Below are 20,690 nucleotides of genomic sequence, written 5' to 3'. Positions count from 1 at the left end.
TTGCAATGGGATTCACTCCGGTAAATTACAGTGATTCAAAGCAAAGATCTGCACAGTGAAAAAACACCCCTTGTTTGCCTCTGGCACATTTGTTAGTGTTTTATTTTAAGAGGGTAGAGGAACATCCTCCATCATGGTAAGGAAATTCATAGCACATGCTCCTACTGTTGTGCTGTGCATGCAGTGCTGTGCATGGATGCGAGAGGGAAAAAAATATGTTGTCTAAATAAACGACTTTGTTGAAAAACTGCAAACAAATGTGACACCGCTATGGATTAAATATTTAAGCATGATTTAAAATGATTTAGTGTAGCAATCTGTAAACTGAGGAACACTTCCCACTATTGTTAAATGAGGAACAGAAAAACATAATCAGAAATTAGTCTAGAGATACAAATGTTCCCATCCACGGGAAGTGAACAATTATCTTTTCATCCCACAAACAAGAGGTACCCTCAGATAGTGGCAGGTATAAATGTGAGACTAATTCTTTGAATAGTCAATACATTAAGGCACTGAAAACAATGGATGGTCTATCCTTGGGGTGTAATTTAGTCGTGCTGCTGTAAAATCTCCTGAATAATTCAGTTGTTATAGGCCACTTCGTTGTGAGAGGGCTTTATGAAATATTGAATGGTGGGGCAGACTTGGCAGTGGAATTGCCTAATGCAGGGTCCCATGTTGGCCAGAAGTGTATTATTGCAGCTATGTCTCACGATGCCGTATACTTTTGAAAGGAATAAAGATGACATTAACTATTTTAATCAACATTCATTAGGTCCTCTCTAAAGAGGTATAGCTCAGTAAGTACAGCATATCCCAATGTTACACATGCTACAACTAGGATTTCAAATGCATATGATCAGTCACTTTAAAAAAATAAACCTTTCTATAAACAAGATAACCAATGCTGTAACAGGCTGGCTATTTAAATGAAGAGAGACTGGACTCTGTGAAGACATGGCAAGACCTATTAATGAATAATGAGCCAATCAGGAGGGTAGCCATGGATACTGACTTTGAGTGAAACCTTCTTATGTGGAGGAGTTATTACCCTGGGAACACCAGTCTGTATGCCTTAGTGAAGTCTAGCTGAACAAGACCATCACTGTTGCCATGTGGCCAGTCAAGACTTTACTAGTATAAACATGTAGTTTGGACAAAGAGATAGGATGATTAAATGTGGAGCTGCAAAATACATCAAATACATTCAAAACATATTAAATAAATATTTATTAAATTACTTTTACAAGCTGTCATTCCATTCCTAAATCTTAAGTCTAAAACCCATTTGGAATAACAAATCACTTTGCATTCGATGATATGCAGGCTTGATGTAGCATGTAAAACAAAAGTTTAACGTTTATGATAAAGCCACAAGGCTTTTAAGACAGAGCCTTTTTGTCATGAACATATAGTCAGAGGTGGTAACTTCACTATTCACTCAAAAAAAGCTCACTGGGAAATATTGTATATAAAACCAAACAACTCACTGTTCAGTGTTCAAACTAAAATTAACTGACAACACTTCATGTCAATGCTATATGGATAAACTATGTAAGAATGTTCCTATTTAATATCCTTCTTCCTTCTTGTATGTTGTTGTTTATTATTTGGTGCTCGTGCCACTGTAATGTTGTTTTTGTGTGTAATTTCGTTTTTTTTTACTTAGCTATTTTTTTAGAAGTTCTCAGTTTTCCCAGTGCCTGTGTCCTGCCTCCTGCCTGCAAGTGTTACAGCAGCAAAGTGAATGAGCTATATTGTAACTTTACAACATGTGGAATATCACAGATTTCTCAAACTGAAGTGTTGGTTTACCTGGTGCTGCATGGCAATCTTATACAGAAACACCATAAGTAGTTTTACCATCTGACTGGGGGGCTGATGCCGCAAAGCGGTTTGTGTGTGTGACACAAAGACAGAGACAGAGAGAGAGGGCCTGAATGGAAGGTGGATCTCGTGCTCATAGCAAGCCCAATGGCTGATTTTGAATAAATTGTGGAATTTCACCGAAGCCATATCCAAATGAAGCATTTTGGCAGCAGAAAACAAACAGAAAGTTGTGAAAACCAGGAGGGACTGATTATGGGTTAGTGACATTGTAATCTGAACCTGTGACCTCAGTGAGTTGCTGTAGTATTCATACACACATATTCATCTACATTTCACCTTTACATTAGTCAAATTAAGAAAGAAAGCCAAAATCCACTTAGCTTAGTTGCATACACAAATACTAGCCCTTCAGGGGTCCAAAAGTCTAATAGTAAATGTTTTCACCCAAAAAAAAATGTTATCCCCTTTTCTTGAGGGACAAAATGGAAACTACACACAGTTAGAATAGTGTTTATGTATGTAGTCAGTGGACACCACCTGTATGTTGTCCTCTGGCTGATGGATGTTGTATGACATGATCCTGTTAGTTGATCTCAGTGCAGTCATGATCAAAGCAAAAACCACAACTAACAAAATGAAGCCCAGCAGAACTCCAAGGACTATGGTTGCTACTTTCCAGCCTTCAGCTGGGGCCATTGATATTTGGGGAACTCCTGCACAGAAAAGACAGATGAGAAAAAAATTAATTTATTCACAAAAAATTCTATTGAATAAATAAATGAAACTAAAACCTGGGTATCATTTCATATTTTCATTGGATGCAACAAACACAAACAACTTTGTTAACATGTGAGTCATTTAGCGAACGCCCTTTAGCAGAGAAACTTATATGAGCAATATGGGTTAAGCTGCATGCTCAAGAAAACACGTTTTCTTTGTACTTGAGCAAGTCATTGACAGACTGCTTGCAGTAAGGACACTGACGTACCATTTCGTAGTTTGAAAACTTTTATTTAAAATTTTCCCTTTAAACATCATATTCAAAATAGCTAGATCAGGAAGGGAAAATCACCTGAAGTGACTGTTGATGGAGCAGGGAGAGTTATGGCATCACTTGAAGAGACTGTGAATGAAGTTGAGGGAGTGGTGGCATTACTTGAAGTGACTGTTGATGGAGCAGAGGGAGTAATTACATCATCAATAGGATTCTGATCTCTCAAACCTGGATAACAGATACACTCCTGGCGTCTTCCAGGACCCACCACACAATAAGTATGTGATGAATACAAGCATTTACATAGCACAGCAACTGGACAGATAATAACCACTAAAACATAAGTTAAATAGTGGTGAGAGACGATTAACAAAACTAGTGCATTAATTAACAAGTGCATTAAGGTATAATACTGTATTGTACTTTTTCACTGGTAGTTAGTGTTGCATAATGTCCTCATCTAATATAAATATTCTTCTAAGCAACAACATGTACTTACTCATGCAGGCAGTACCAGGCAAGGCAGGGTTTTCACTGTACAATCCCACCTGACATTTACAGGAATATGAAGGTCCCTCTGTGACACAACTGGCATTTTGTGAGCATGCGTAATTTCCTCGTTGGCAGAGATTTGCATCTGTAATTATTTAAAACACTAAGTTAAAAACAATGTAAACATAACAATATGATAACCATCTATTGTATGTGTAGACTGTGTTTTATGCACATACATATATCATCCAAAATGTAAATTCTGTTAGTATTTAGATCAATACATCAGTTAATGGAATTCAGAAACCTTGAACATGGGTACTATTGAGATCTACTCTGAGTGTAGATAAGTTCAGGGCATTGATGACACTCGTCCTGACATCAGACGTTGATAGGTTAACATCGAAAGCAGTCACCAGATCAAAGTCAACGATCACACTTCCTTGGCGAACATCTCTCACAATCACCATCATTTGTTGAGCACTTATAAGGTCCTGGTATTGTTTTGGGAGATTAGTCTCAACCTTAAAAGAAACAAGTTTTATGAAAATGTTTATTTTACATGACTTGACGAAAATAGCAGTGAAATAAATCCTTAGTGAATAGTTACCTGGATGGTGAAATTGATCACAAAGTCTTTATAAAGGCTGCTGGATTGATTTAAATAATCAGAGAAAAACTCTCCACTCGGAATTCGAGTGGAACATTCATAGACCTTTCCAGCTTTGGGAGAGAAAAGAAAAGGGAAGAAAGTGATAAATAAATGTGATTCTTTACAAAAAAAATTGTACTTCTTTGATCTGGTATATATTTTTTCAAATGTATTAATTAAATATTTGACATACTTGTGACTACGTCTATTGAAATGTTTTTCTTGACGCCACAGGATAAGTACTCAATAGTGAGAGTGTACATGGTTGCTGGAGTAAGGTCTGAGAAAACAGCTTTGGTGACTGAGGTCTCGTTCTGGATTGAGGATGAATAAGACACCAACTTCACTATGTACTGAATTTCTTGATTCAGGTTGATTCCCATCCAACTCACAATGATAACCTGGCTAGTGATATTTTCTAGCCGGATGGCATTCACTACAGCACCTGATATTCAAAACAAATCACAACAAACATATACAGTTAGGTCCGGAAATGATTGGACACTGATAGTTTTGTTATTTTGGCTGTTAACAAAAATTTATATAAGTTAACAATAGTGAATGTGGGCTTAAAGTGCAGTCTCTCAGCTTTTATTTGAGGGTATCCTTTTATTTGAGAGACTCACATCCAAATTGGAGGAAGTGTTTAGGAATTACAACTCCTTAACATGTAGCCCCCTCTTTTTCAAGGCACCAAAAGTAATTGGACAGTTGACTCAAAAGCTGTTTCATGGAAAGGTGTGGACTATTCCTTCATTATTTCTTCTTCAATTACGCAGTTAAAAGCTCTGGAGTTGATTCCAGGTGTGGCATTGGCATTTGGAAGCTGTTGCTTTGAATCCACAACACACAGTCAAAGGAGATCTCAACGAATGTAAAACAGGCCATCCTTAGGCTGCAAAGAAAATCCATCAGAGATTTAACAGGAACATTAGAAGTGGCCAGGTCAACAGTTTGGTACATCCTGAGAAAAAAAGAACACACTGGTGAGCTCTGCAACACAAAAAGGCCTGGACGTCCATGGAAGACAGCAATGGGGGATGATTGTAGGATCCTGTCCATGGTGAAGAAAAACCCCTTTACAACATCCAGCCAAATGAAGAACACTCTCCAGGAGGTAGGCATATCATTATCCAAGTCTACCATAAAGAGAAGACTACAAGAGCAAATACAGAAGGTTTACAACAAAATGTAAACCGTTCATAAGCCTCAAGAACATAAAGGCCAGATTACACTTTGGTGATTAAACATCTACAAAAGCCAACCCAGTTCTGGAATAGCATTCTTTGGGACAGATGAAACTAAGATCAACCTGTACCAGAATGATGGGAAGAAAAAAGTATGGAGAAGGCTTGGACGGCTCATGATCCGAAGCATAGCACATCATCTGTAAAACATGGTGGAGGCAGTGTGATGGCATGAGCATGCATGGCTTCCAATGGCCCTGGGTCACTAGTGTTTATTGATGATGTGACAGAAGTCAGAAGCAGCCGGATGAATTCTGAAGTGTATAGGGATATATTGTCTGCTCAGATTCAGTCAAATTCAACGAGGGCTGATTGGACAGCGCTTCACATCACAGATAGACAATAACCCAAAACATATTGTGAATGCAACCCAGGAGTTTTTTAAAGCAAGAAGTGTAATATTCTGCAATGGCAGAATCAATCACCTGATCTCAACCCAATGGAGCTTGCATTTCACTTGCTGAAGACAAAACTTAAGGCAGAAAGACCCACGAACAAAAAACAACTGAAGACAGCTGTAGTTAAAGACTTGGCAAAGCATCACAAAGGAAGAAACTAAGCATTTGGTGATGTCCATGCATTCCAGACTTCAAGCAGTCATATGCAAAGGATTCTTGACAAAGTATTAAAAAGGAACATTTTATTTATGATTGTGTTAATTTGTCCAATTACATGTGAGCCCCTGAAATTAAGGGACTGGGTATGAAAATGGTTGCAATTCCTAAACTTTTCATTCAATGTTTTTGTTCAACCCATTGAATTAAAGCTTAAAGTCTGCACTTCAATTGCATCTCAGTTGTGTCATTTCAAATGTATTGTGGTGGCATACAGAGACAGAATTATGAAAATTGTGTCAGTGTCCAAATATTTCCAGACCTAACTGTATTTTAATAAAACAGTGTGAAAAGCTATATTTTCACACATTTCAATCATATTTGGTAATAGTTTCAATCAGATTTGGTAAAATCAATAAAGAAAAAGAAAAATAACATTTTATAACTTCTCTTTTTTTTGCCAATAAGCATATGATGATGCTTTAAAAGGAACCACATAGAACCTTACCACATCCTGTAAAAGTATTTTGGACAGTAGTCACCAAAGTGGTGTCTCTTGATACGGTTCCAAGTGAGGTGTCTGAAGAATTGATTACTGGGACTGCAGTTGAGGTTGTTTCTGGTCTTGTCGTCACTGGAGTAGCACTGGATGAGGAAGGAGTTGGTCTTAGAGTGGTGGCCAGACTTGTTACTTGTGATCTAGCAAAGGGAGTGGTGGCATAACTTGCAGTGACTATCAATGTCGAATAGGGAGATGTGGCATTGGAAATTACTGTAGAAGATATAGAAGGAGTATTGGAATCACTTGAATTCACTGTTGATGTCAAGGGGGCTAAAGTCTCTATGGATGCATTAGTGTTTATTGTGGCAGTTGATGAATCAATGCTTCTCACTGAGGTTTGACTGGAATTGGAGGCATCACTTGAAGTTACTGAATATGTATACGACAGATTCTGAATTGAAGAGGATGTCTGGGAAGTTGTTTTGACATTAATTGGATGTACTGATGTAGATGAGGAAACACTATTTGAAGAGACTGTTGATGTAGAAGGAGGAATGGTGGCATCAGTTGAAATCACTGTTAATATTGTTGGGACTTTAGTTTCTATGGATGCATTGGTGAAGACTGTTGTCAAAACAGTGCTTCCCAGTGAGGATTGGCTGGTAGATGAAGAATCACTCGAGGTGACTGTCGAAATCTTAGAGGAAGTGATGACATCACTTGAAATGGTGGTATCAGTTGAAATGACTCTAGAAGGTGCAGAGGAAGTTCTGGCATCAATTGAAGAGACTGGCAATCTAGTTGAGAGATAGGTGACATCACTTGAGGAAACTGCCGATATCCTAAAGGAAGAGATGGCAACACTTGAAGTAGCTGCTGATGTTGTGGGGGCTGATGCAGAAACAATGTCTCCCATTGAGGTCTGAAGGGTAGTGGAGCTATCACTTGAAGTGAACGTCAACGAGGTAGAGGGACTAATGACATCCTTTGGAGAGACTGTTGATGTAGTTAAGGCAGTGGTGGCATCACTTGGAGAGACTGTTGATGTAGTTGAGGCAGTGGTGGCATCACTTGGAGAGACTGTTGATGCAGTTGAGTCAGTGGTGGCATAACTTGGAGAGACTGTTGATGTAGTTGAGGCAGTGGTGGCATCACTTGGAGAGACTGTTGATGGAGTTGAGTCAGTGGTGGCATCACTTGGAGAGACTATTGATGTAATTGAGGCAGTGGTGGCATCACTTGGAGAGACTGTTGATGTAATTGAGGCAGTGGTGGCATCACTTGGAGAGACTGTTGATGTAGTTAAGGCAGTGGTTGCATCACTTGGAGAGACTGTTGATGCAGTTGAGTCAGTGGTGGCATCCACTGATATGACTGTTGATGGAGCAGAAGGAATTAAGACATAATTAATATGATTCTGATCTACCATACTAGGATAGCAGATTCACCAGTCAATGCAAATTAACTGGATGCACTTTCTAATTCATCACATTGTTTTAACATGTCCTTTTCATCTGGTACTTGCTGTTGCATAAAGTCTCCAACTCATTTATATTTGTTTTCTAAGCGACAACATTTACTTACTCATGCAGTCAGTACCAGGCACCACTGGGTTTATGTCATAGAATCCCGCCTGACAGATACATGAATATGAAGGTCCCTCTGTGACACAACTGGCATTTTGTGAGCATGCGTAATTTCCTCTTTGGCAAAGATCTGCATCTGTAATTATGTAAAACACTAAGTTAAAAACAATGTAAACATAACAATATGATAAACATCTATTGTATGTGTAGACTGTGTTTTATGCACATATATATATCATCCAAAATATAATTATGTTAGTATTTAGATCAATACATCAGTTAATGGAATTCAGAAACCTTGAACAAGGGTGCTATTGAGATCTACTCTGAGTGTAGATAAGTTCAGGGCATTGATGACACTCGTCCTGACATCAGACGTTGATAGGTTAACATCGAAAGCAGTCACCAGATCAAAGTCAACGATCACACTTCCTTGGCGAACATCTCTCACAATCACCATCATTTGTTGAGCACTTATAAGGTCCTGGTATTGTTTTGGGAGATTAGTCTCAACCTTAAAAGAAACAAATTTTATGAAAATGTTTATTTTACATGACTTGATGAAAATCGCAGTGAAATAAATCCTTACTGAATAGTTACCTGGATGGTGAAATTGATCACAAAGTCTTTATAAAGGCTGCTGGATTGATTTAAATAATCCGAGAAAAACTTTCCACTCGGAATTCGAGTGGAACATTCATAGACCTTTCCAGCTTTGGGAGAGAAAAGAAAAAGGAAGAAAGTGATAAAATGTGATTCTTTACAAAAAAAATTTGTACTTCTTTGATCTGGTATATATTTTTTCAAATGTATTAATTAAATATTTGACATACTTGTGACTACGTCTATTGAAATGTTTTTCTTGACGCCACAGGATAAGTACTCAATAGTGAGAGTGTACATGGTTGCTGGAGTAAGGTCTAAGAAAACAGCTTTGGTGACTGAGGTCTCGTTCTGGATTGAGGATGAATAAGACACCAACTTCACTGTGTACTGAATTTCTTGATTCAGGTTGATGCCCATCCAACTTGCAGTGATAACCTGACTAGTAACATTTTCCAGCCTAATGGCATTTACAACAGCACCTGATACTGAAAACAAATGACAACAAACACACTTTTTTAGATTGAACAATGTAGTATATATCAACAGCAATATATTGACACATTTCGGTAACCATTTGAAAAAAGGATAACTAGAATGTTTGTAATATGTTCTCATTTCTGTATTAAAGTATACGTCCATGCTTTAAAAATACATGCATAAAATCTTACCACATCTGACAGTAGTGTTTTTCACTGAAGTGTTTGCTGGAACATCATTTGTAGAGCCTGTCATTGAAGTAGATAAAATAGTAGAATCACTTAAAGTGACTGTAGAAAGAATAGAAGACATTAAGGCATCGTTTGAAGTGGCTGTTGATGTAGTTGAAGGATTGTTGGCATCACTTGAAGGGACTGTGAGTGTACTATGAGGAGTTTTGGCATCATTTAAAACAACGGTATTTGAGGGAGCATCAGTTGAAGGGACTGTTGATATTGTGGGAGCTGTTGCAGTACTAGTTTCTCCCATTGAGGTCTGATTTCTTCTAGAGGCATCACTTGAAGTGACTGTCAATGTCATAGAGGAAGTGATGACATCACCTGAAGTGGTGGTATCAGTTGAAGTGACTCTAGACAGAGTAGGGGAAGTTCTGGCATCAATTGAAGAGACTGGCAATATATTTGAGGGAGGGGTTACATCACTTGAGGAGACTGTGGAAAGAATTAAACAAGAGATGGCAACACTCGAAGTAGCTGTTGATGCTGTGGGGGCTGATGCAGAAACAATGTCTCCCATTGAGCTCTGACGGGTAGTGGAGTTATCACTTGACGTGAACGTCAACGAGGTAAAGGGACTAATGACTTCACTTGGAGAGACTGTTGATGTAGTTGAGTAAGTTGTGGCATCACTTGGAGAGACTGTTGGTGTAGTTGAGTCAGTGATAGCCTCACTTGGAGAGACTGTTGATGTAGTTGAGTAGGTTGTGGCTTCACTTGGAGAGACTGTTGATGTAATTGAGTAAGTGGTGGCATCACTTGGAGAGACCTTTGATGAAGTTGAGGCAGTGGTGGCATCACTTGGAAAGACTGTTAATGTAGCTGAGTCAGCGGTGGTATCATTTGGAGAGACTTTTGATGCATTTGAGGCACTGGTGGCATAATTAGGAGAGACTGTTGATGTAGTTATAGCAGTGGAGGCATCTCTTGAAGAGTCGGTTGATGTAGTTGAGTCAGTGTTGGCATCACCTGGAAAGACTGTTGATGTAGTTGAGTCAGTGGTGGCATCACTTGGAGAGACTGTTGATGTAGTTAAGGCAGTAGTGGCATCACTTGGCGAGACTGTTGATGTAGTTGAGGCAGTGGTGGCATCACTTGGAGAGACTGTTGATGGAGTTGAGTCAGTGGTGGCATCACTTGGAGAGACTGTTGATGTAATTGAGGCAGTGGTGGCATCACTTGGCGAGACTGTTGATGCTGTTGCAGTAGTGGTGGCATCCACTGATATGCCTGTTGATGGAGCAGAAGGAATTAAGACATAATTAATATGATTCTGATCTACCATACTAGGATAGCAGATTCACCAGTCAATGCAAATTAACTGGATGCACTTTCTAATTCATCACATTGTTTTAAAATGTCCTTTTCATCTGGTACTTGCTGTTGCATAAAGTCTCCAACTCATTTATATTTGTTTTCTAAGCGACAACATTTACTTACTCATGCAGTCAGTACCAGGCACCACTGGGTTTATGTCATTGAATCCCGCCTTACAGTTACATGAATATGAAGGTCCCTCTGTGACACAACTGGCATTTTGTGAGCATGCGTAAATTCCTCTTTGGCAAAGATCTGCATCTGTAATTATGTAAAACACTAAGTTAAAAACAATGTAAACATAACAATATGATAAACATCTATTGTATGTGTAGACTGTGTTTTATGCACATATATATATCATCCAAAATATAATTATGTTAGTATTTAGATCAATACATCAGTTAATGGAATTCAGAAACCTTGAACATGGGTACTATTGAGATCTACTCTGAGTGTAGATAAGTTCAGGGCATTGATGACACTCGTCCTGACATCAGACGTTGATAGGTTAACATCGAAAGCAGTCACCAGATCAAAGTCAACGATCACACTTCCTTGGCGAACATCTCTCACAATCACCATCATTTGTTGAGCACTTATAAGGTCCTGGTATTGTTTTGGGAGATTATTTACAACCTTTAAAGAAAAAAGTTTTATGAAAATGTTTATTTTACATGACTTGACGAATATCGCAGTGAAATAAATCCTTACTGAATAGTTACCTGGATGGTGAAATTGATCACAAAGTCTTTATAAAGGCTGCTGGATTGATTTAAATAATCAGAGAAAAACTCTCCACTCGGAATTCGAGTGGAACATTCATAGACCTTTCCAGCTTTGGGAGAGAAAAGAAAAAGGAAGAAAGTGATAAGTAAATGTCATTCTTTAAATAAAAGGTATATATTTTTTCAAATGTATTAATTAAATATTTGACATACTTGTGACTACGTCTATTGAAATGTTTTTCTTGACGCCACAGGATAAGTACTCAATAGTGAGAGTGTACATGGTTGCTGGAGTAAGGTCTAAGAAAACAGCTTTGGTGACTGAGGTCTCGTTCTGGATTGAGGATGAATAAGACACCAACTTCACTGTGTACTGAATTTCTTGATTCAGGTTGATGCCCATCCAACTTGCAGTGATAACCTGATTAGTAACATTTTCCAGCCTAATGGCATTTACAACAGCACTTGATACTGAAAACAAATGACAACAAACACACTTTTTTAGATTGAACAATGTAGTATATATCAACAGCAATATATTGACACATTTCGGTAACCATTTTAAAAAAAGGATAACTAGAATGTTTGAAATATGTTCTCATTTTTGTATTAAAGTATACGTCCATGCTTTAAAAATACATGCATAAAATCTTACCACATCTGACAGTAGTGTTTTTCACTGAAGTGTTTGCTGGAACATCATTTGTAGAGCCTGTCATTGAAGTAGATAAAGTAGTAGAATCACTTAAAGTGACTGTAGAAAGAATAGAAGACATTAAGGCATCGTTTGAAGTGGCTGTTGATGTAGTTGAGGGATTGTTGGCATCACTTGAAGGGACTGTGATTGTACTATGAGAAGTTTTGGCATCATTTAAAACAACGGTATTTGAGGGAGCATCAGTTGAAGGGACTGTTGATATTGTGGGAGCTGTTGCAGTAAGAGTTTCTCCCATTGAGGTCTGATTTCTTCTAGAGGCATCACTTGAAGTGACTGTCAATGTCATAGAGGAAGTGATGACATCACCTGAAGTGGTGGTATCAGTTGAAGTGACTCTAGACAGAGCAGGGGAAGTTCTGGCATCAACTGAAGAGACCGGCAATATATTTGAGGGAGGGGTTACATCACTTGATGAGACTGTGGAAAGAGTTAAGGAAGAGATGGCAACACTCGAAGTAGCTGTTGATGCTGTGGGGGCTGATGCAGAAACAATGTCTCCCATTGAGCTCTGACGGGTAGTGGAGTTATCACTTGACGTGAACGTCAACGAGGTAAAGGGACTAATGACTTCACTTGGAGAGACTGTTGATGTAGTTGAGTAAGTTGTGGCATCACTTGGAGAGACTGTTGGTGTAGTTGAGTCAGTGGTGGCATCCTTTGGAGAGACTGTTGATGTAGTTAGGGCAGTGGTGGCATCACTTGGAGAGACTGTTGATGTAGTTGAGTCAGTGGTGGCATCACTTAGAGAGACTGTTGATTTAGTTGAGTCAGTGGTGGCATCCTTTGGAGAGACTGTTGATGCAGTTGAGTCAGTGGTGGCATCCTTTGGAGAGACTGTGGATGTAGTTACGGCAGTGGTTGCATCACTTAGAGAGTCTGTTGATATAGTTGAAGCAGTGGTGGCATCACTTGGAGAGACTGTTGATGTAATTGAGGCAGTGGTGGCATCACTTGGAGAGACTGTTGATGTAGTTAAGGCAGTGGTTGCATCACTTAGAGAGACTGTTGATGTAGTTGAAGCAGTGGTGGCATCACTTGGAGAGACAGTTGATGTAATTGAGGCAGTGGTGGCATCACTTATCGAGACTTGTGATGTAGTTGAGTCAGTGGTGGCATCACTTGGAGAGATTGTTGGTGTAGTTAAGGCAGTGGTTGCATCACTTAGAAAGACTGTTGATGTAGTTGAGGCAGTGGTGGCATCCCTTGGAGAGACTTTTGATGTAATTGAGGCAGTTGTGGCATCACTTGGAGAGACTGTTGATGTAGTTGAGTCGGTGGTGGCATCCTTTGGTGAGACTGTTGATGAAGTTAAGGCAGTGGTGGCATCACTTGGAGAGACTGTTGATGTAGTTAAGGCAGTGGTTGTATCACTTAGATAAACTGTTGATGTAGTTGAAGCAGTGGTGGCATCACTTGAAGAGACTGTTGATGTAGTTGAGGCAGTGATGGCATCCTTTGGAGAGACTGTTGATGCAGTTGAGGCAGTGGTGGCATCCTTTGGAGAGACTGTTGATGCAGTTGAGTCAGTGGTGGCATCCTTTGGAGAGACTGTTGATGTAGTTAAGGCAGTGGTTGCATCACTTAGAGAGACTGTTGGTGTAGTTGAAGCAGTGGTGGCATCACTTGGAGAGACAGTTGATGTGATTGAGGCAGTGGTGGCATCACTAGGAGAGACTGTTGATGTAAATGAGGCAGTGGTGGCATCACTAGGAAAGACTGTTGATGTAAATGAGGCAGTGGTGGCATCACTAGGTGAGACTGTTGATGTAGTTGAGTCAGTGGTGGGATCACTTGGAGAGACTGTTGATGTAGTTGAGTCAGTGGTGGTATCACTTGGAGAGACTGTTGATGTAGTTGAGGCAGTGGTGGCATCCTTTGGAGAGACTGTTGATGCAGTTGAGTCAGTGGTGGCATCCTTTGGAGAGACTGTTGATGCAGTTGAGTCAGTGGTGGCATCCTTTGGAGAGACTGTTGATGTAGTTAAGGCAGTGGTTGCATCACTTAAAGAGACTGTTGGTGTACTTGAAGCAGTGGTGGCATCACTTAGCGAGACTGTTGGTGTAGTTGAGTCAGTGGTGGCATCACTTGAAGAGATTGTTGGTGTAGTTAAGGCAGGGGTTGCATCACTAAGAGAGACTGTTGATGTAGATGAGGCAGTGGTGGCATCCCTTGGAGAGACAGTTGATGTAATTGAGGCAGTTGTGGCATCACTTGGAGAGACTGTTGATGTAGTTGAGTCAGTGGTGGCATCACTTGGAGAGACTGTTGATGTAATTGAGTCAGTGGTGGCATCACTTGGAGAGACTGTTGATGTAGTTGAGTCAGTGGTGGCATCACTTGGAGAGACTGTTGATGCAGTTGAGTCAGTGGTGGCATCCTTTGGAGAGACTGTCAATGTAGTTGAGTCAGTGGTGGCAACACTTGGAGAGACTGTTGATGCAGTTGAGGCAGTGGTGGCATCTCTTGGAGAGACTGTTGATGCAGTTAAGGCAGTGGTGGCATCACTTGGAGAGACTGTTGATGCAGTTGAATTAGTGGTGCCATCCGTTGGAGAGACTGTTGATCTCGTTAAGGCAGTGGTGGTATCACTTGGAGAGACTGTTGATGTAAATGAGGCAGTGTTGGCATCACTAGGTGAAACTGTTGATGTTGTTGAGTCAGTGGTGGCATCACTTGGAGAGACTGTTGATGCAGTTGAGTCAGTGGTGGCATCACTTGGAGAGATTGTTGATGTAGTTGAGTCAGTGGTGGCATCACTTGGAGAGCCTGTTGATGTAGTTGAGGCAGTGGTGGCATCTCTTGGAGAGACTGTTGATGCAGTTGAGTCAGTGGTGGAATCCTTTGGAGAGACTGTTGATGTAGTTGAGTCAGTGGTGGCAACACTTGGAGAGACTGTTGATGTAGTTGAGGCAGTGGAGTCATCACTTGGAGAGACTGTTGATGTAGTTGAGTCAGTGGTGGCATCACTTGGAAAGACTATTGGTGTAGTTGAGTCAGTGGTGGCATCCTTTGGAGAGACTGTTGATGTAGTTAAGGCAGTGGTGGCATCACTTGGAGAGACTGTTGATGTAGTTGAGTCAGTGGTGGTATCACTTGGAGAGACTGTTGATGTAGTTGAGGCAGTGGAGTCATCACTTGGAGAGACTGTTGATGCAGTTGAGTCAGTGGTGGCATCCCTTGGAGAGACTTTTGATCTAGTTATGGCAGTGGTGGCATCACTTGAGGAGACTGTTGATGTAATTGATGCAGTGGTGGCATCACTTGGCGAGACTGTTGATGTAGTTGAGTCAGTGGTGGCATCCTTTGGAGAGACTGTTGATGTAGTTAAGGCAGTGGTGGCATCACTTGGAGAGACTGTTGATGTAATTGAGGCAGTGGTGGCATCACTTGGAGAGACTGTTGATGTAATTGAGGCAGTGGTGGCATCACTTGGTGAGACTGTTGATGCTGTTGCAGTAGTGGTGGCATCCACTGATATGCCTGTTGATGGAGCAGAAGGAATTAAGACATAATTAATACGATTCTGATCTACCAAACTAGGATAGCAGATTCACCAGTCAATGCAAATTAACTGGATGCACTTTCTAATTCATCACATTGTTTTAACATGTCCTTTTCATCTGGTACTTGGTGTTGCATAAAGTCTCCAACTAATTTATATTTGTTTTCTTAGCGACAACATTTACTTACTCATGCAGTCAGTACCAGGCACCACTGGGTTTATGTCATAGAATCCCGCCTGACAGTTACATGAATATGAAGGTCCCTCTGTGACACAACTGGCATTTTGTGAGCATGCGTAATTTCCTCTTTGACAAAGATCTGCATCTGTAATTATGTAAAACACTAAGTTAAAAACAATGTAAACTTAACAATATGATAACTATCTATTGTATGTATACACTGTGTTTTATGCACATACATATATCATCCAAAATGTAAATTCTGTTGGTATTTTGATCAATACATCAGTTAATGCAATTCAGAAACCTTTAACAAAGGTGCTATTGTGATCTACTCCGAGTGCAGATCTGTTTAAGGCATTGATGACACTGATCTGCACGGCAGAGGTTGATAAGTTGACCACCGAAGCAACGAATAGATCAAAGTCAACAATCAGACTTCCATTGCGAACAGCTCTCACAACCACCATCATTTGTTGAGTCTTGATAAGGTCTTGGTACTGTTCTGGGAGATTATTTACAACCTTTAAAGAAGAAATATATATTATACACTTTATATTACATACCTTGAAGTTAATAGCGGGGAAAATAAATGCTTTGTGAATATTTACCTGCATGGTGAAGTTGGTCACAAAGTCTTTATAAAGGCTGCTGGATTGATTTAAATAATCAGACAAAAACTCTCCGCCTGGAATTCGAGTGGAACAATCATAGACTTTTCCAGCTTTGGGAGAGAAATGATAAAGAAAGTGTTAAATAAATTTGATTCTTTACAAATAAAAATACTTCTTTGATCTGGTATATATTTTTTCAAATGTATTAATTAAATATTTGACATACTTGTGACTACGTCTATTGAAATGTTTTTCTTGACGCCACAGGATAAGTACTCAATAGTGAGAGTGTACATGGTTGCTGGAGTAAGGTCTAAGAAAACAGCTTTGGTGACTGAGGTCTCGTTCTGGATTGAGGATGAATAAGACACCAACTTCACTGTGTACTGAATTTCTTGATTCAGGTTGATGCCCATCCAACTTGCAGTGATAACCTGACTAGTAACATTTTCCAGCCTAATGGCATTTACAACAGCACCTGATACTGAAAACAAATGACAACAAACACACTTTTTTAGATTGAACAATGTAGTATATATCAACAGCAATATATTGACACATTTCGGTAACCATTTGAAAAAAGGATAACTAGAATTTTTGTAATATGTTCTCATTTTTGTATTAAAGTATACGTCCATGCTTTAAAAATACATGCATAAAATCTTACCACATCTGACAATAGTGTTTTTCACTGAAGTGTTTGCTGGAACGTCACTTATAGAGCCTGTCATTGAAGTAGATAAAGTAGTAGAATCACTTAAAGTGACTGTAGAAAAAATAGAAGACATTAAGGCATCGTTTGAAGTGGCTGTTGATGTAGTTGAGGGATTGTTGACATCACTTGAAGGGACTGTGAGTGTACTATGAGGAGTATTGGCATTATTTAAAACAATGGTAATTGAGGGAGCATCAGTTGAAGTAGCTGTTGATGTTGTGAGGGCTGATGCAGAAACGATGTCTCCCATTGAGCTCTGACTGGTAGTTGAGGCATCAATGTATTTGAGAGAGGTCAATGTATTTGAGAGAGTACTGGCATCGGTTGAAGGGACAATATGGAGTGCTGAGGGCGTTATGACTTCATTCGATATTACTGTTGATGTTGTAGCGAGAATTATGACATCACTTGAAGTGAACATTGATGTAATTGAGGCAGTGGGGACATCACTTGACTTGATTGTTAACGTTGCCTTTGGTGTGACAGGTGTTGTAAATGTGGAAGTCTTTGCATCATTTGAGACTGTCCATGTATCAAACGGAATTTGGTCATCGCTTAAAGAGCCTGTTGATTTAGTGAAGACTATTTGGCAGGAATAGTCAGATGATTCATTTGAGAGACCAGCTGCTGTTGCTGTTACTTGGATGACAACTGTAAAATAAAATATATATTAATCCATTAGATTTTTCACTGTAAACAAATGTAGTATATAAGCAGCACATACTTCACAAACATTTCACAATGCTTTTCCTTTTAATATCTTATTTTTATTATTATAATTTACTTTAAAATTTCCTCGGAGATGTATGATTAAAGTGCCTCCAATTCAGCAATACTATGCAGTCTTCCTAAAATCTTTCTGCATAACATATTTCATAGTCCTTTTACTGTTTTTATTTAAAAACGAGGTCAGGTAATGAGGAAAGACAGAAAGGTGTTGTTTTGATCTAGTGTAGGGGGAGTGGAGGAAGTCATGTACATGGGCATGACTTTCTAGGAAACTATACAGAAAATGAATCATGTGACTAACCTGGAACTGCGTGAGGCAAATGGTGGTCACACCAGATACTGACTGGGTTTCGGACCCCCTCGTACCCCCCAATACAGTGAAACTGCACATTTTAGAGTGGCAATTTATTGTGGCCAGCCTAAGGCACACCTGTGCAATAATAATGCTGTCTAATCAGCATCTTTATATGCCACACCTGTGAGGTGGATGGATTATCTCGGCAAAGTAAATAAATGGGGACAAAAACAAAAGTGTTACGTTTTCAATTTTGTTCAGTGTATGTGAAAAAATGTAAATAGGCAAACTGTGTTCTTAGGTTTTCTTTAGAAATACTCATTATGTTCCTTTACTCTGGCATGGAATCTTCTTACTCATAATTGCATTATTTATTATGTAAATAGAGTTATCTTCCGGATAAGCGGAAGATGATGGATGGATGGAGTTCTCTTTTAAATAATTTGTTTTGATTACTAACTGTGCGGTGTTGCCAACTCACATTTTCAGGCCCTGTTCTCTTTGTTTGGTTACACTACAAAAACACCTCACTTACAGTGCCATTGGGAAGTATTCTAACAAATATTTTTGTGTTATAGACTTAATTTACAATTGATTACATTTATCTAAATTCCTGAGCAGTGAATCAAGATATTTTCAATGATCTTTCTGTAATTTTCTCCATTCATCCTTCCCTCAATCTGGACCAGTCTCTCAGTGCTGCAGAGATGGTTGTCCTTCTGGCAGGTTCTCTCATCTCTGTAGAGAAACTCTAAAGCTCTATACAAGTGGGCATTATGCTCCTGAGAACTTTCAATGCTTTAGCAATTTCTCATAACCTTCCACAGATCCATGCCCTGATACAACTTCATTCTGAAGGTTCCTTCAACTTCATGGCATGATTTTTGCACTGTGAAGTAAAGATGTGAAGTAAGTACAGATCTTGGCCATAGTGGGCTACCAAGAGGAGAGATTGAATGAGCCTTCTTTCCTTATTCTGTCTAAAGTGAGGAATTGTCTTAGGGTTCTTAACTTGCGATCATAAAGTACAACAGGCTTGTTTCCTTAAAGATCAAGTTTCATGCTTAAATCTATTTTTCACAGGTCACTAATAACAGAATTGAACAAGTCCTCAAGAATATCAGGATTGCCAGGTTGAGCAATAATTTTCAACAAACCCCATATGGTTAATGTAACCATCAAGTGGAAATGTCACTTCCTTGTGTTCTGTTAACTCATTCTGAACAAATGTTGACTCGTCCAATACTTATTTGTGGCAAAAGCATAAATTGGAGTAAAACACAACCTCAAATTTGTATCTTAAACAGACTGTTTGAAAAATTACATAGAGTATAATCTTGAGGAGGAGTAGCAAGCCAATCAGCATTATAGAGAATGATGTGCTGATCAATCAGCACTAGTCAATTCACATTAATATTTTTAATCACAGGATCTCCCCACCGTTCTGGTACACCGACACCATTTTAACACCGAAAGGCTGCTTTTTAAAATAATTAAAAACATTTGGAAAAACTCACACATATTTTAGGTAATTACAGATTGAAATCTGGAAACATTGCAAGTCTAAAAACATTAAAAGTGTTTGAAATCTGTCCATATGCCTAGACTGTTCCTGTGCTCAATTTAGCCTATAACTATACATTGTGCCAACATACCATTTTCTTTGGAAAAGCTATGAAATATATGCTAGAAAATATACTACATTTCTCTTGATACAGTTAATCCAAACTTTAAAAAATGTTTAAATACTTTTATTTCGACCACCACACCAATTTTAAATGAGAGATATACTTACATAAAATAATAGCGACCTTGAAAAGCCAAGAGACTGTCTTTTTTTGCATTTTTACCTTATTCTTTCAAAGTTAAATCACATTTTAACCCAGCCCATATACAGTAGTCTGCTATGTGAGGCAAAGAAATGATTTCCTTGTACACAAGTGAGAGACAATGCATGTATGTCATATGTCAACATGTCCATGTTTTCTTTAAAACCACCCATTCTGCGTATTGAACCAGCACTTCCACTGCACTTAAATAATCAAAAATGTTAATGGGACTAAACTTTTATTTGATATTTATTCATCTGTATTAATATGAACTTTTATCTAAAATTGATGTTGTATAATTGAATTAATAAAAAAATATTTAGTTGTCAGAAACCTTGTTGTCCAAGTACGATTCTCATTTGTTTCACCATGGTCACAGGACTGACCAACCTGTAGTATGAAACAGTAAAGTATTATATTTACAAAGAGATGTCAATATGTTCACAAGTGCTTAACCGTTGTAATAACAGTTGGTAATTTGCTAAAAACATAAAAATGTGAGTACACATCCTCTGACATTCTTCCATCCATGTCCAAGTTATTTTCATGTCTATAATGATATTAAAGCTGTTTCTCTGTAGTTAACATAATTGAACTTCCTCTATGGAACTACTGTCAGTACAAATATTCCTGACTTCTATAAAAATGTCTGTAAGCTGGCCCTTATAGTGACAAAATAAAGCATTGATCTACACTGGAATTTACTTGATTCTTCTAAACTTGACCATTGATTTGTGGAGTTAATGATTTAGTTAGATCTGGAAATAATATGGACACTGACACAAGTTTTGTTATTTTGGCTGTTTACCAAAATATATTCAAGTTACAGTTAAATAATGAATATAACCTTAAGGTGCAATCTCTCAGCTTTCATTTGAGGGTA

The 20,690-nt window shown here is 38.8% G+C and overlaps 1 protein-coding gene across 3 annotated transcripts; it reads right to left on the bottom strand.

Moving 5' to 3' along the window:
- Positions 1–2,164: 2,164 nt before the first annotated feature.
- On the bottom strand, positions 2,165–19,962 carry LOC106024028 (serine-rich adhesin for platelets). Of its 3 annotated transcripts, XM_034293041.1 has the most exons (20): positions 19,774–19,954; positions 16,907–17,605; positions 16,466–16,723; positions 16,237–16,349; positions 15,933–16,149; positions 15,633–15,770; positions 15,221–15,422; positions 9,551–9,829; positions 9,135–9,508; positions 8,694–8,951; positions 8,461–8,573; positions 8,158–8,374; positions 7,859–7,996; positions 6,281–7,648; positions 4,165–4,416; positions 3,930–4,042; positions 3,627–3,843; positions 3,327–3,464; positions 2,906–2,998; positions 2,165–2,546 (listed from the first exon to the last, which is right to left on the bottom strand). In XM_034293041.1, the coding sequence occupies exons 1-20, from the start codon at positions 19,820–19,822 to the stop codon at positions 2,323–2,325; spliced, it is 5,460 nt and encodes a 1,819-aa protein (XP_034148932.1). In that variant the 5' UTR covers positions 19,823–19,954; the 3' UTR covers positions 2,165–2,322. The 3 variants fall into 3 exon arrangements, with proteins under 3 accessions (XP_034148932.1, XP_034148931.1, XP_034148930.1); XM_034293040.1 differs by lacking the exons at positions 7,859–7,996; positions 8,158–8,374; positions 8,461–8,573; ... (1 more) ...; positions 9,135–9,508; positions 9,551–9,829 and adding exons at positions 10,620–10,757; positions 10,919–11,135; positions 11,222–11,334; positions 11,438–11,695 and having other exon boundaries at positions 11,880–15,422; positions 19,774–19,962; XM_034293039.1 differs by lacking the exons at positions 8,461–8,573; positions 8,694–8,951; positions 9,135–9,508; positions 9,551–9,829 and adding exons at positions 11,222–11,334; positions 11,438–11,695 and having other exon boundaries at positions 11,880–15,422; positions 19,774–19,961.
- Positions 19,963–20,690: the final 728 nt, after the last annotated feature.

This window comes from Esox lucius, chromosome 1, assembly GCF_011004845.1.
Source record: "Esox lucius isolate fEsoLuc1 chromosome 1, fEsoLuc1.pri, whole genome shotgun sequence".
NCBI lineage: Eukaryota > Metazoa > Chordata > Actinopteri > Esociformes > Esocidae > Esox > Esox lucius.
Note: the sequence above shows the minus strand (reverse complement) of the source record. Positions and strands in the feature narration are given on the sequence as shown.

Coding starts and splice junctions, on each gene's coding strand:
- LOC106024028 (XM_034293040.1), bottom strand. CDS start 19,822: ATGCAAAAAAAGACAGTCTCTTGGCTTTTCAAGGTCGCTATTATTTTA. Junction 16,724..16,906: donor AAACACTATTGTCAGATGTG/GTAAGATTTTAT, acceptor ATTTGTTTTCAG/TATCAGGTGCTGTTGTAAAT. Junction 2,999..3,326: donor GCCTGGTACTGCCTGCATGA/GTAAGTACATGT, acceptor CTCCATCAACAG/TCACTTCAAGTAATGCCACC.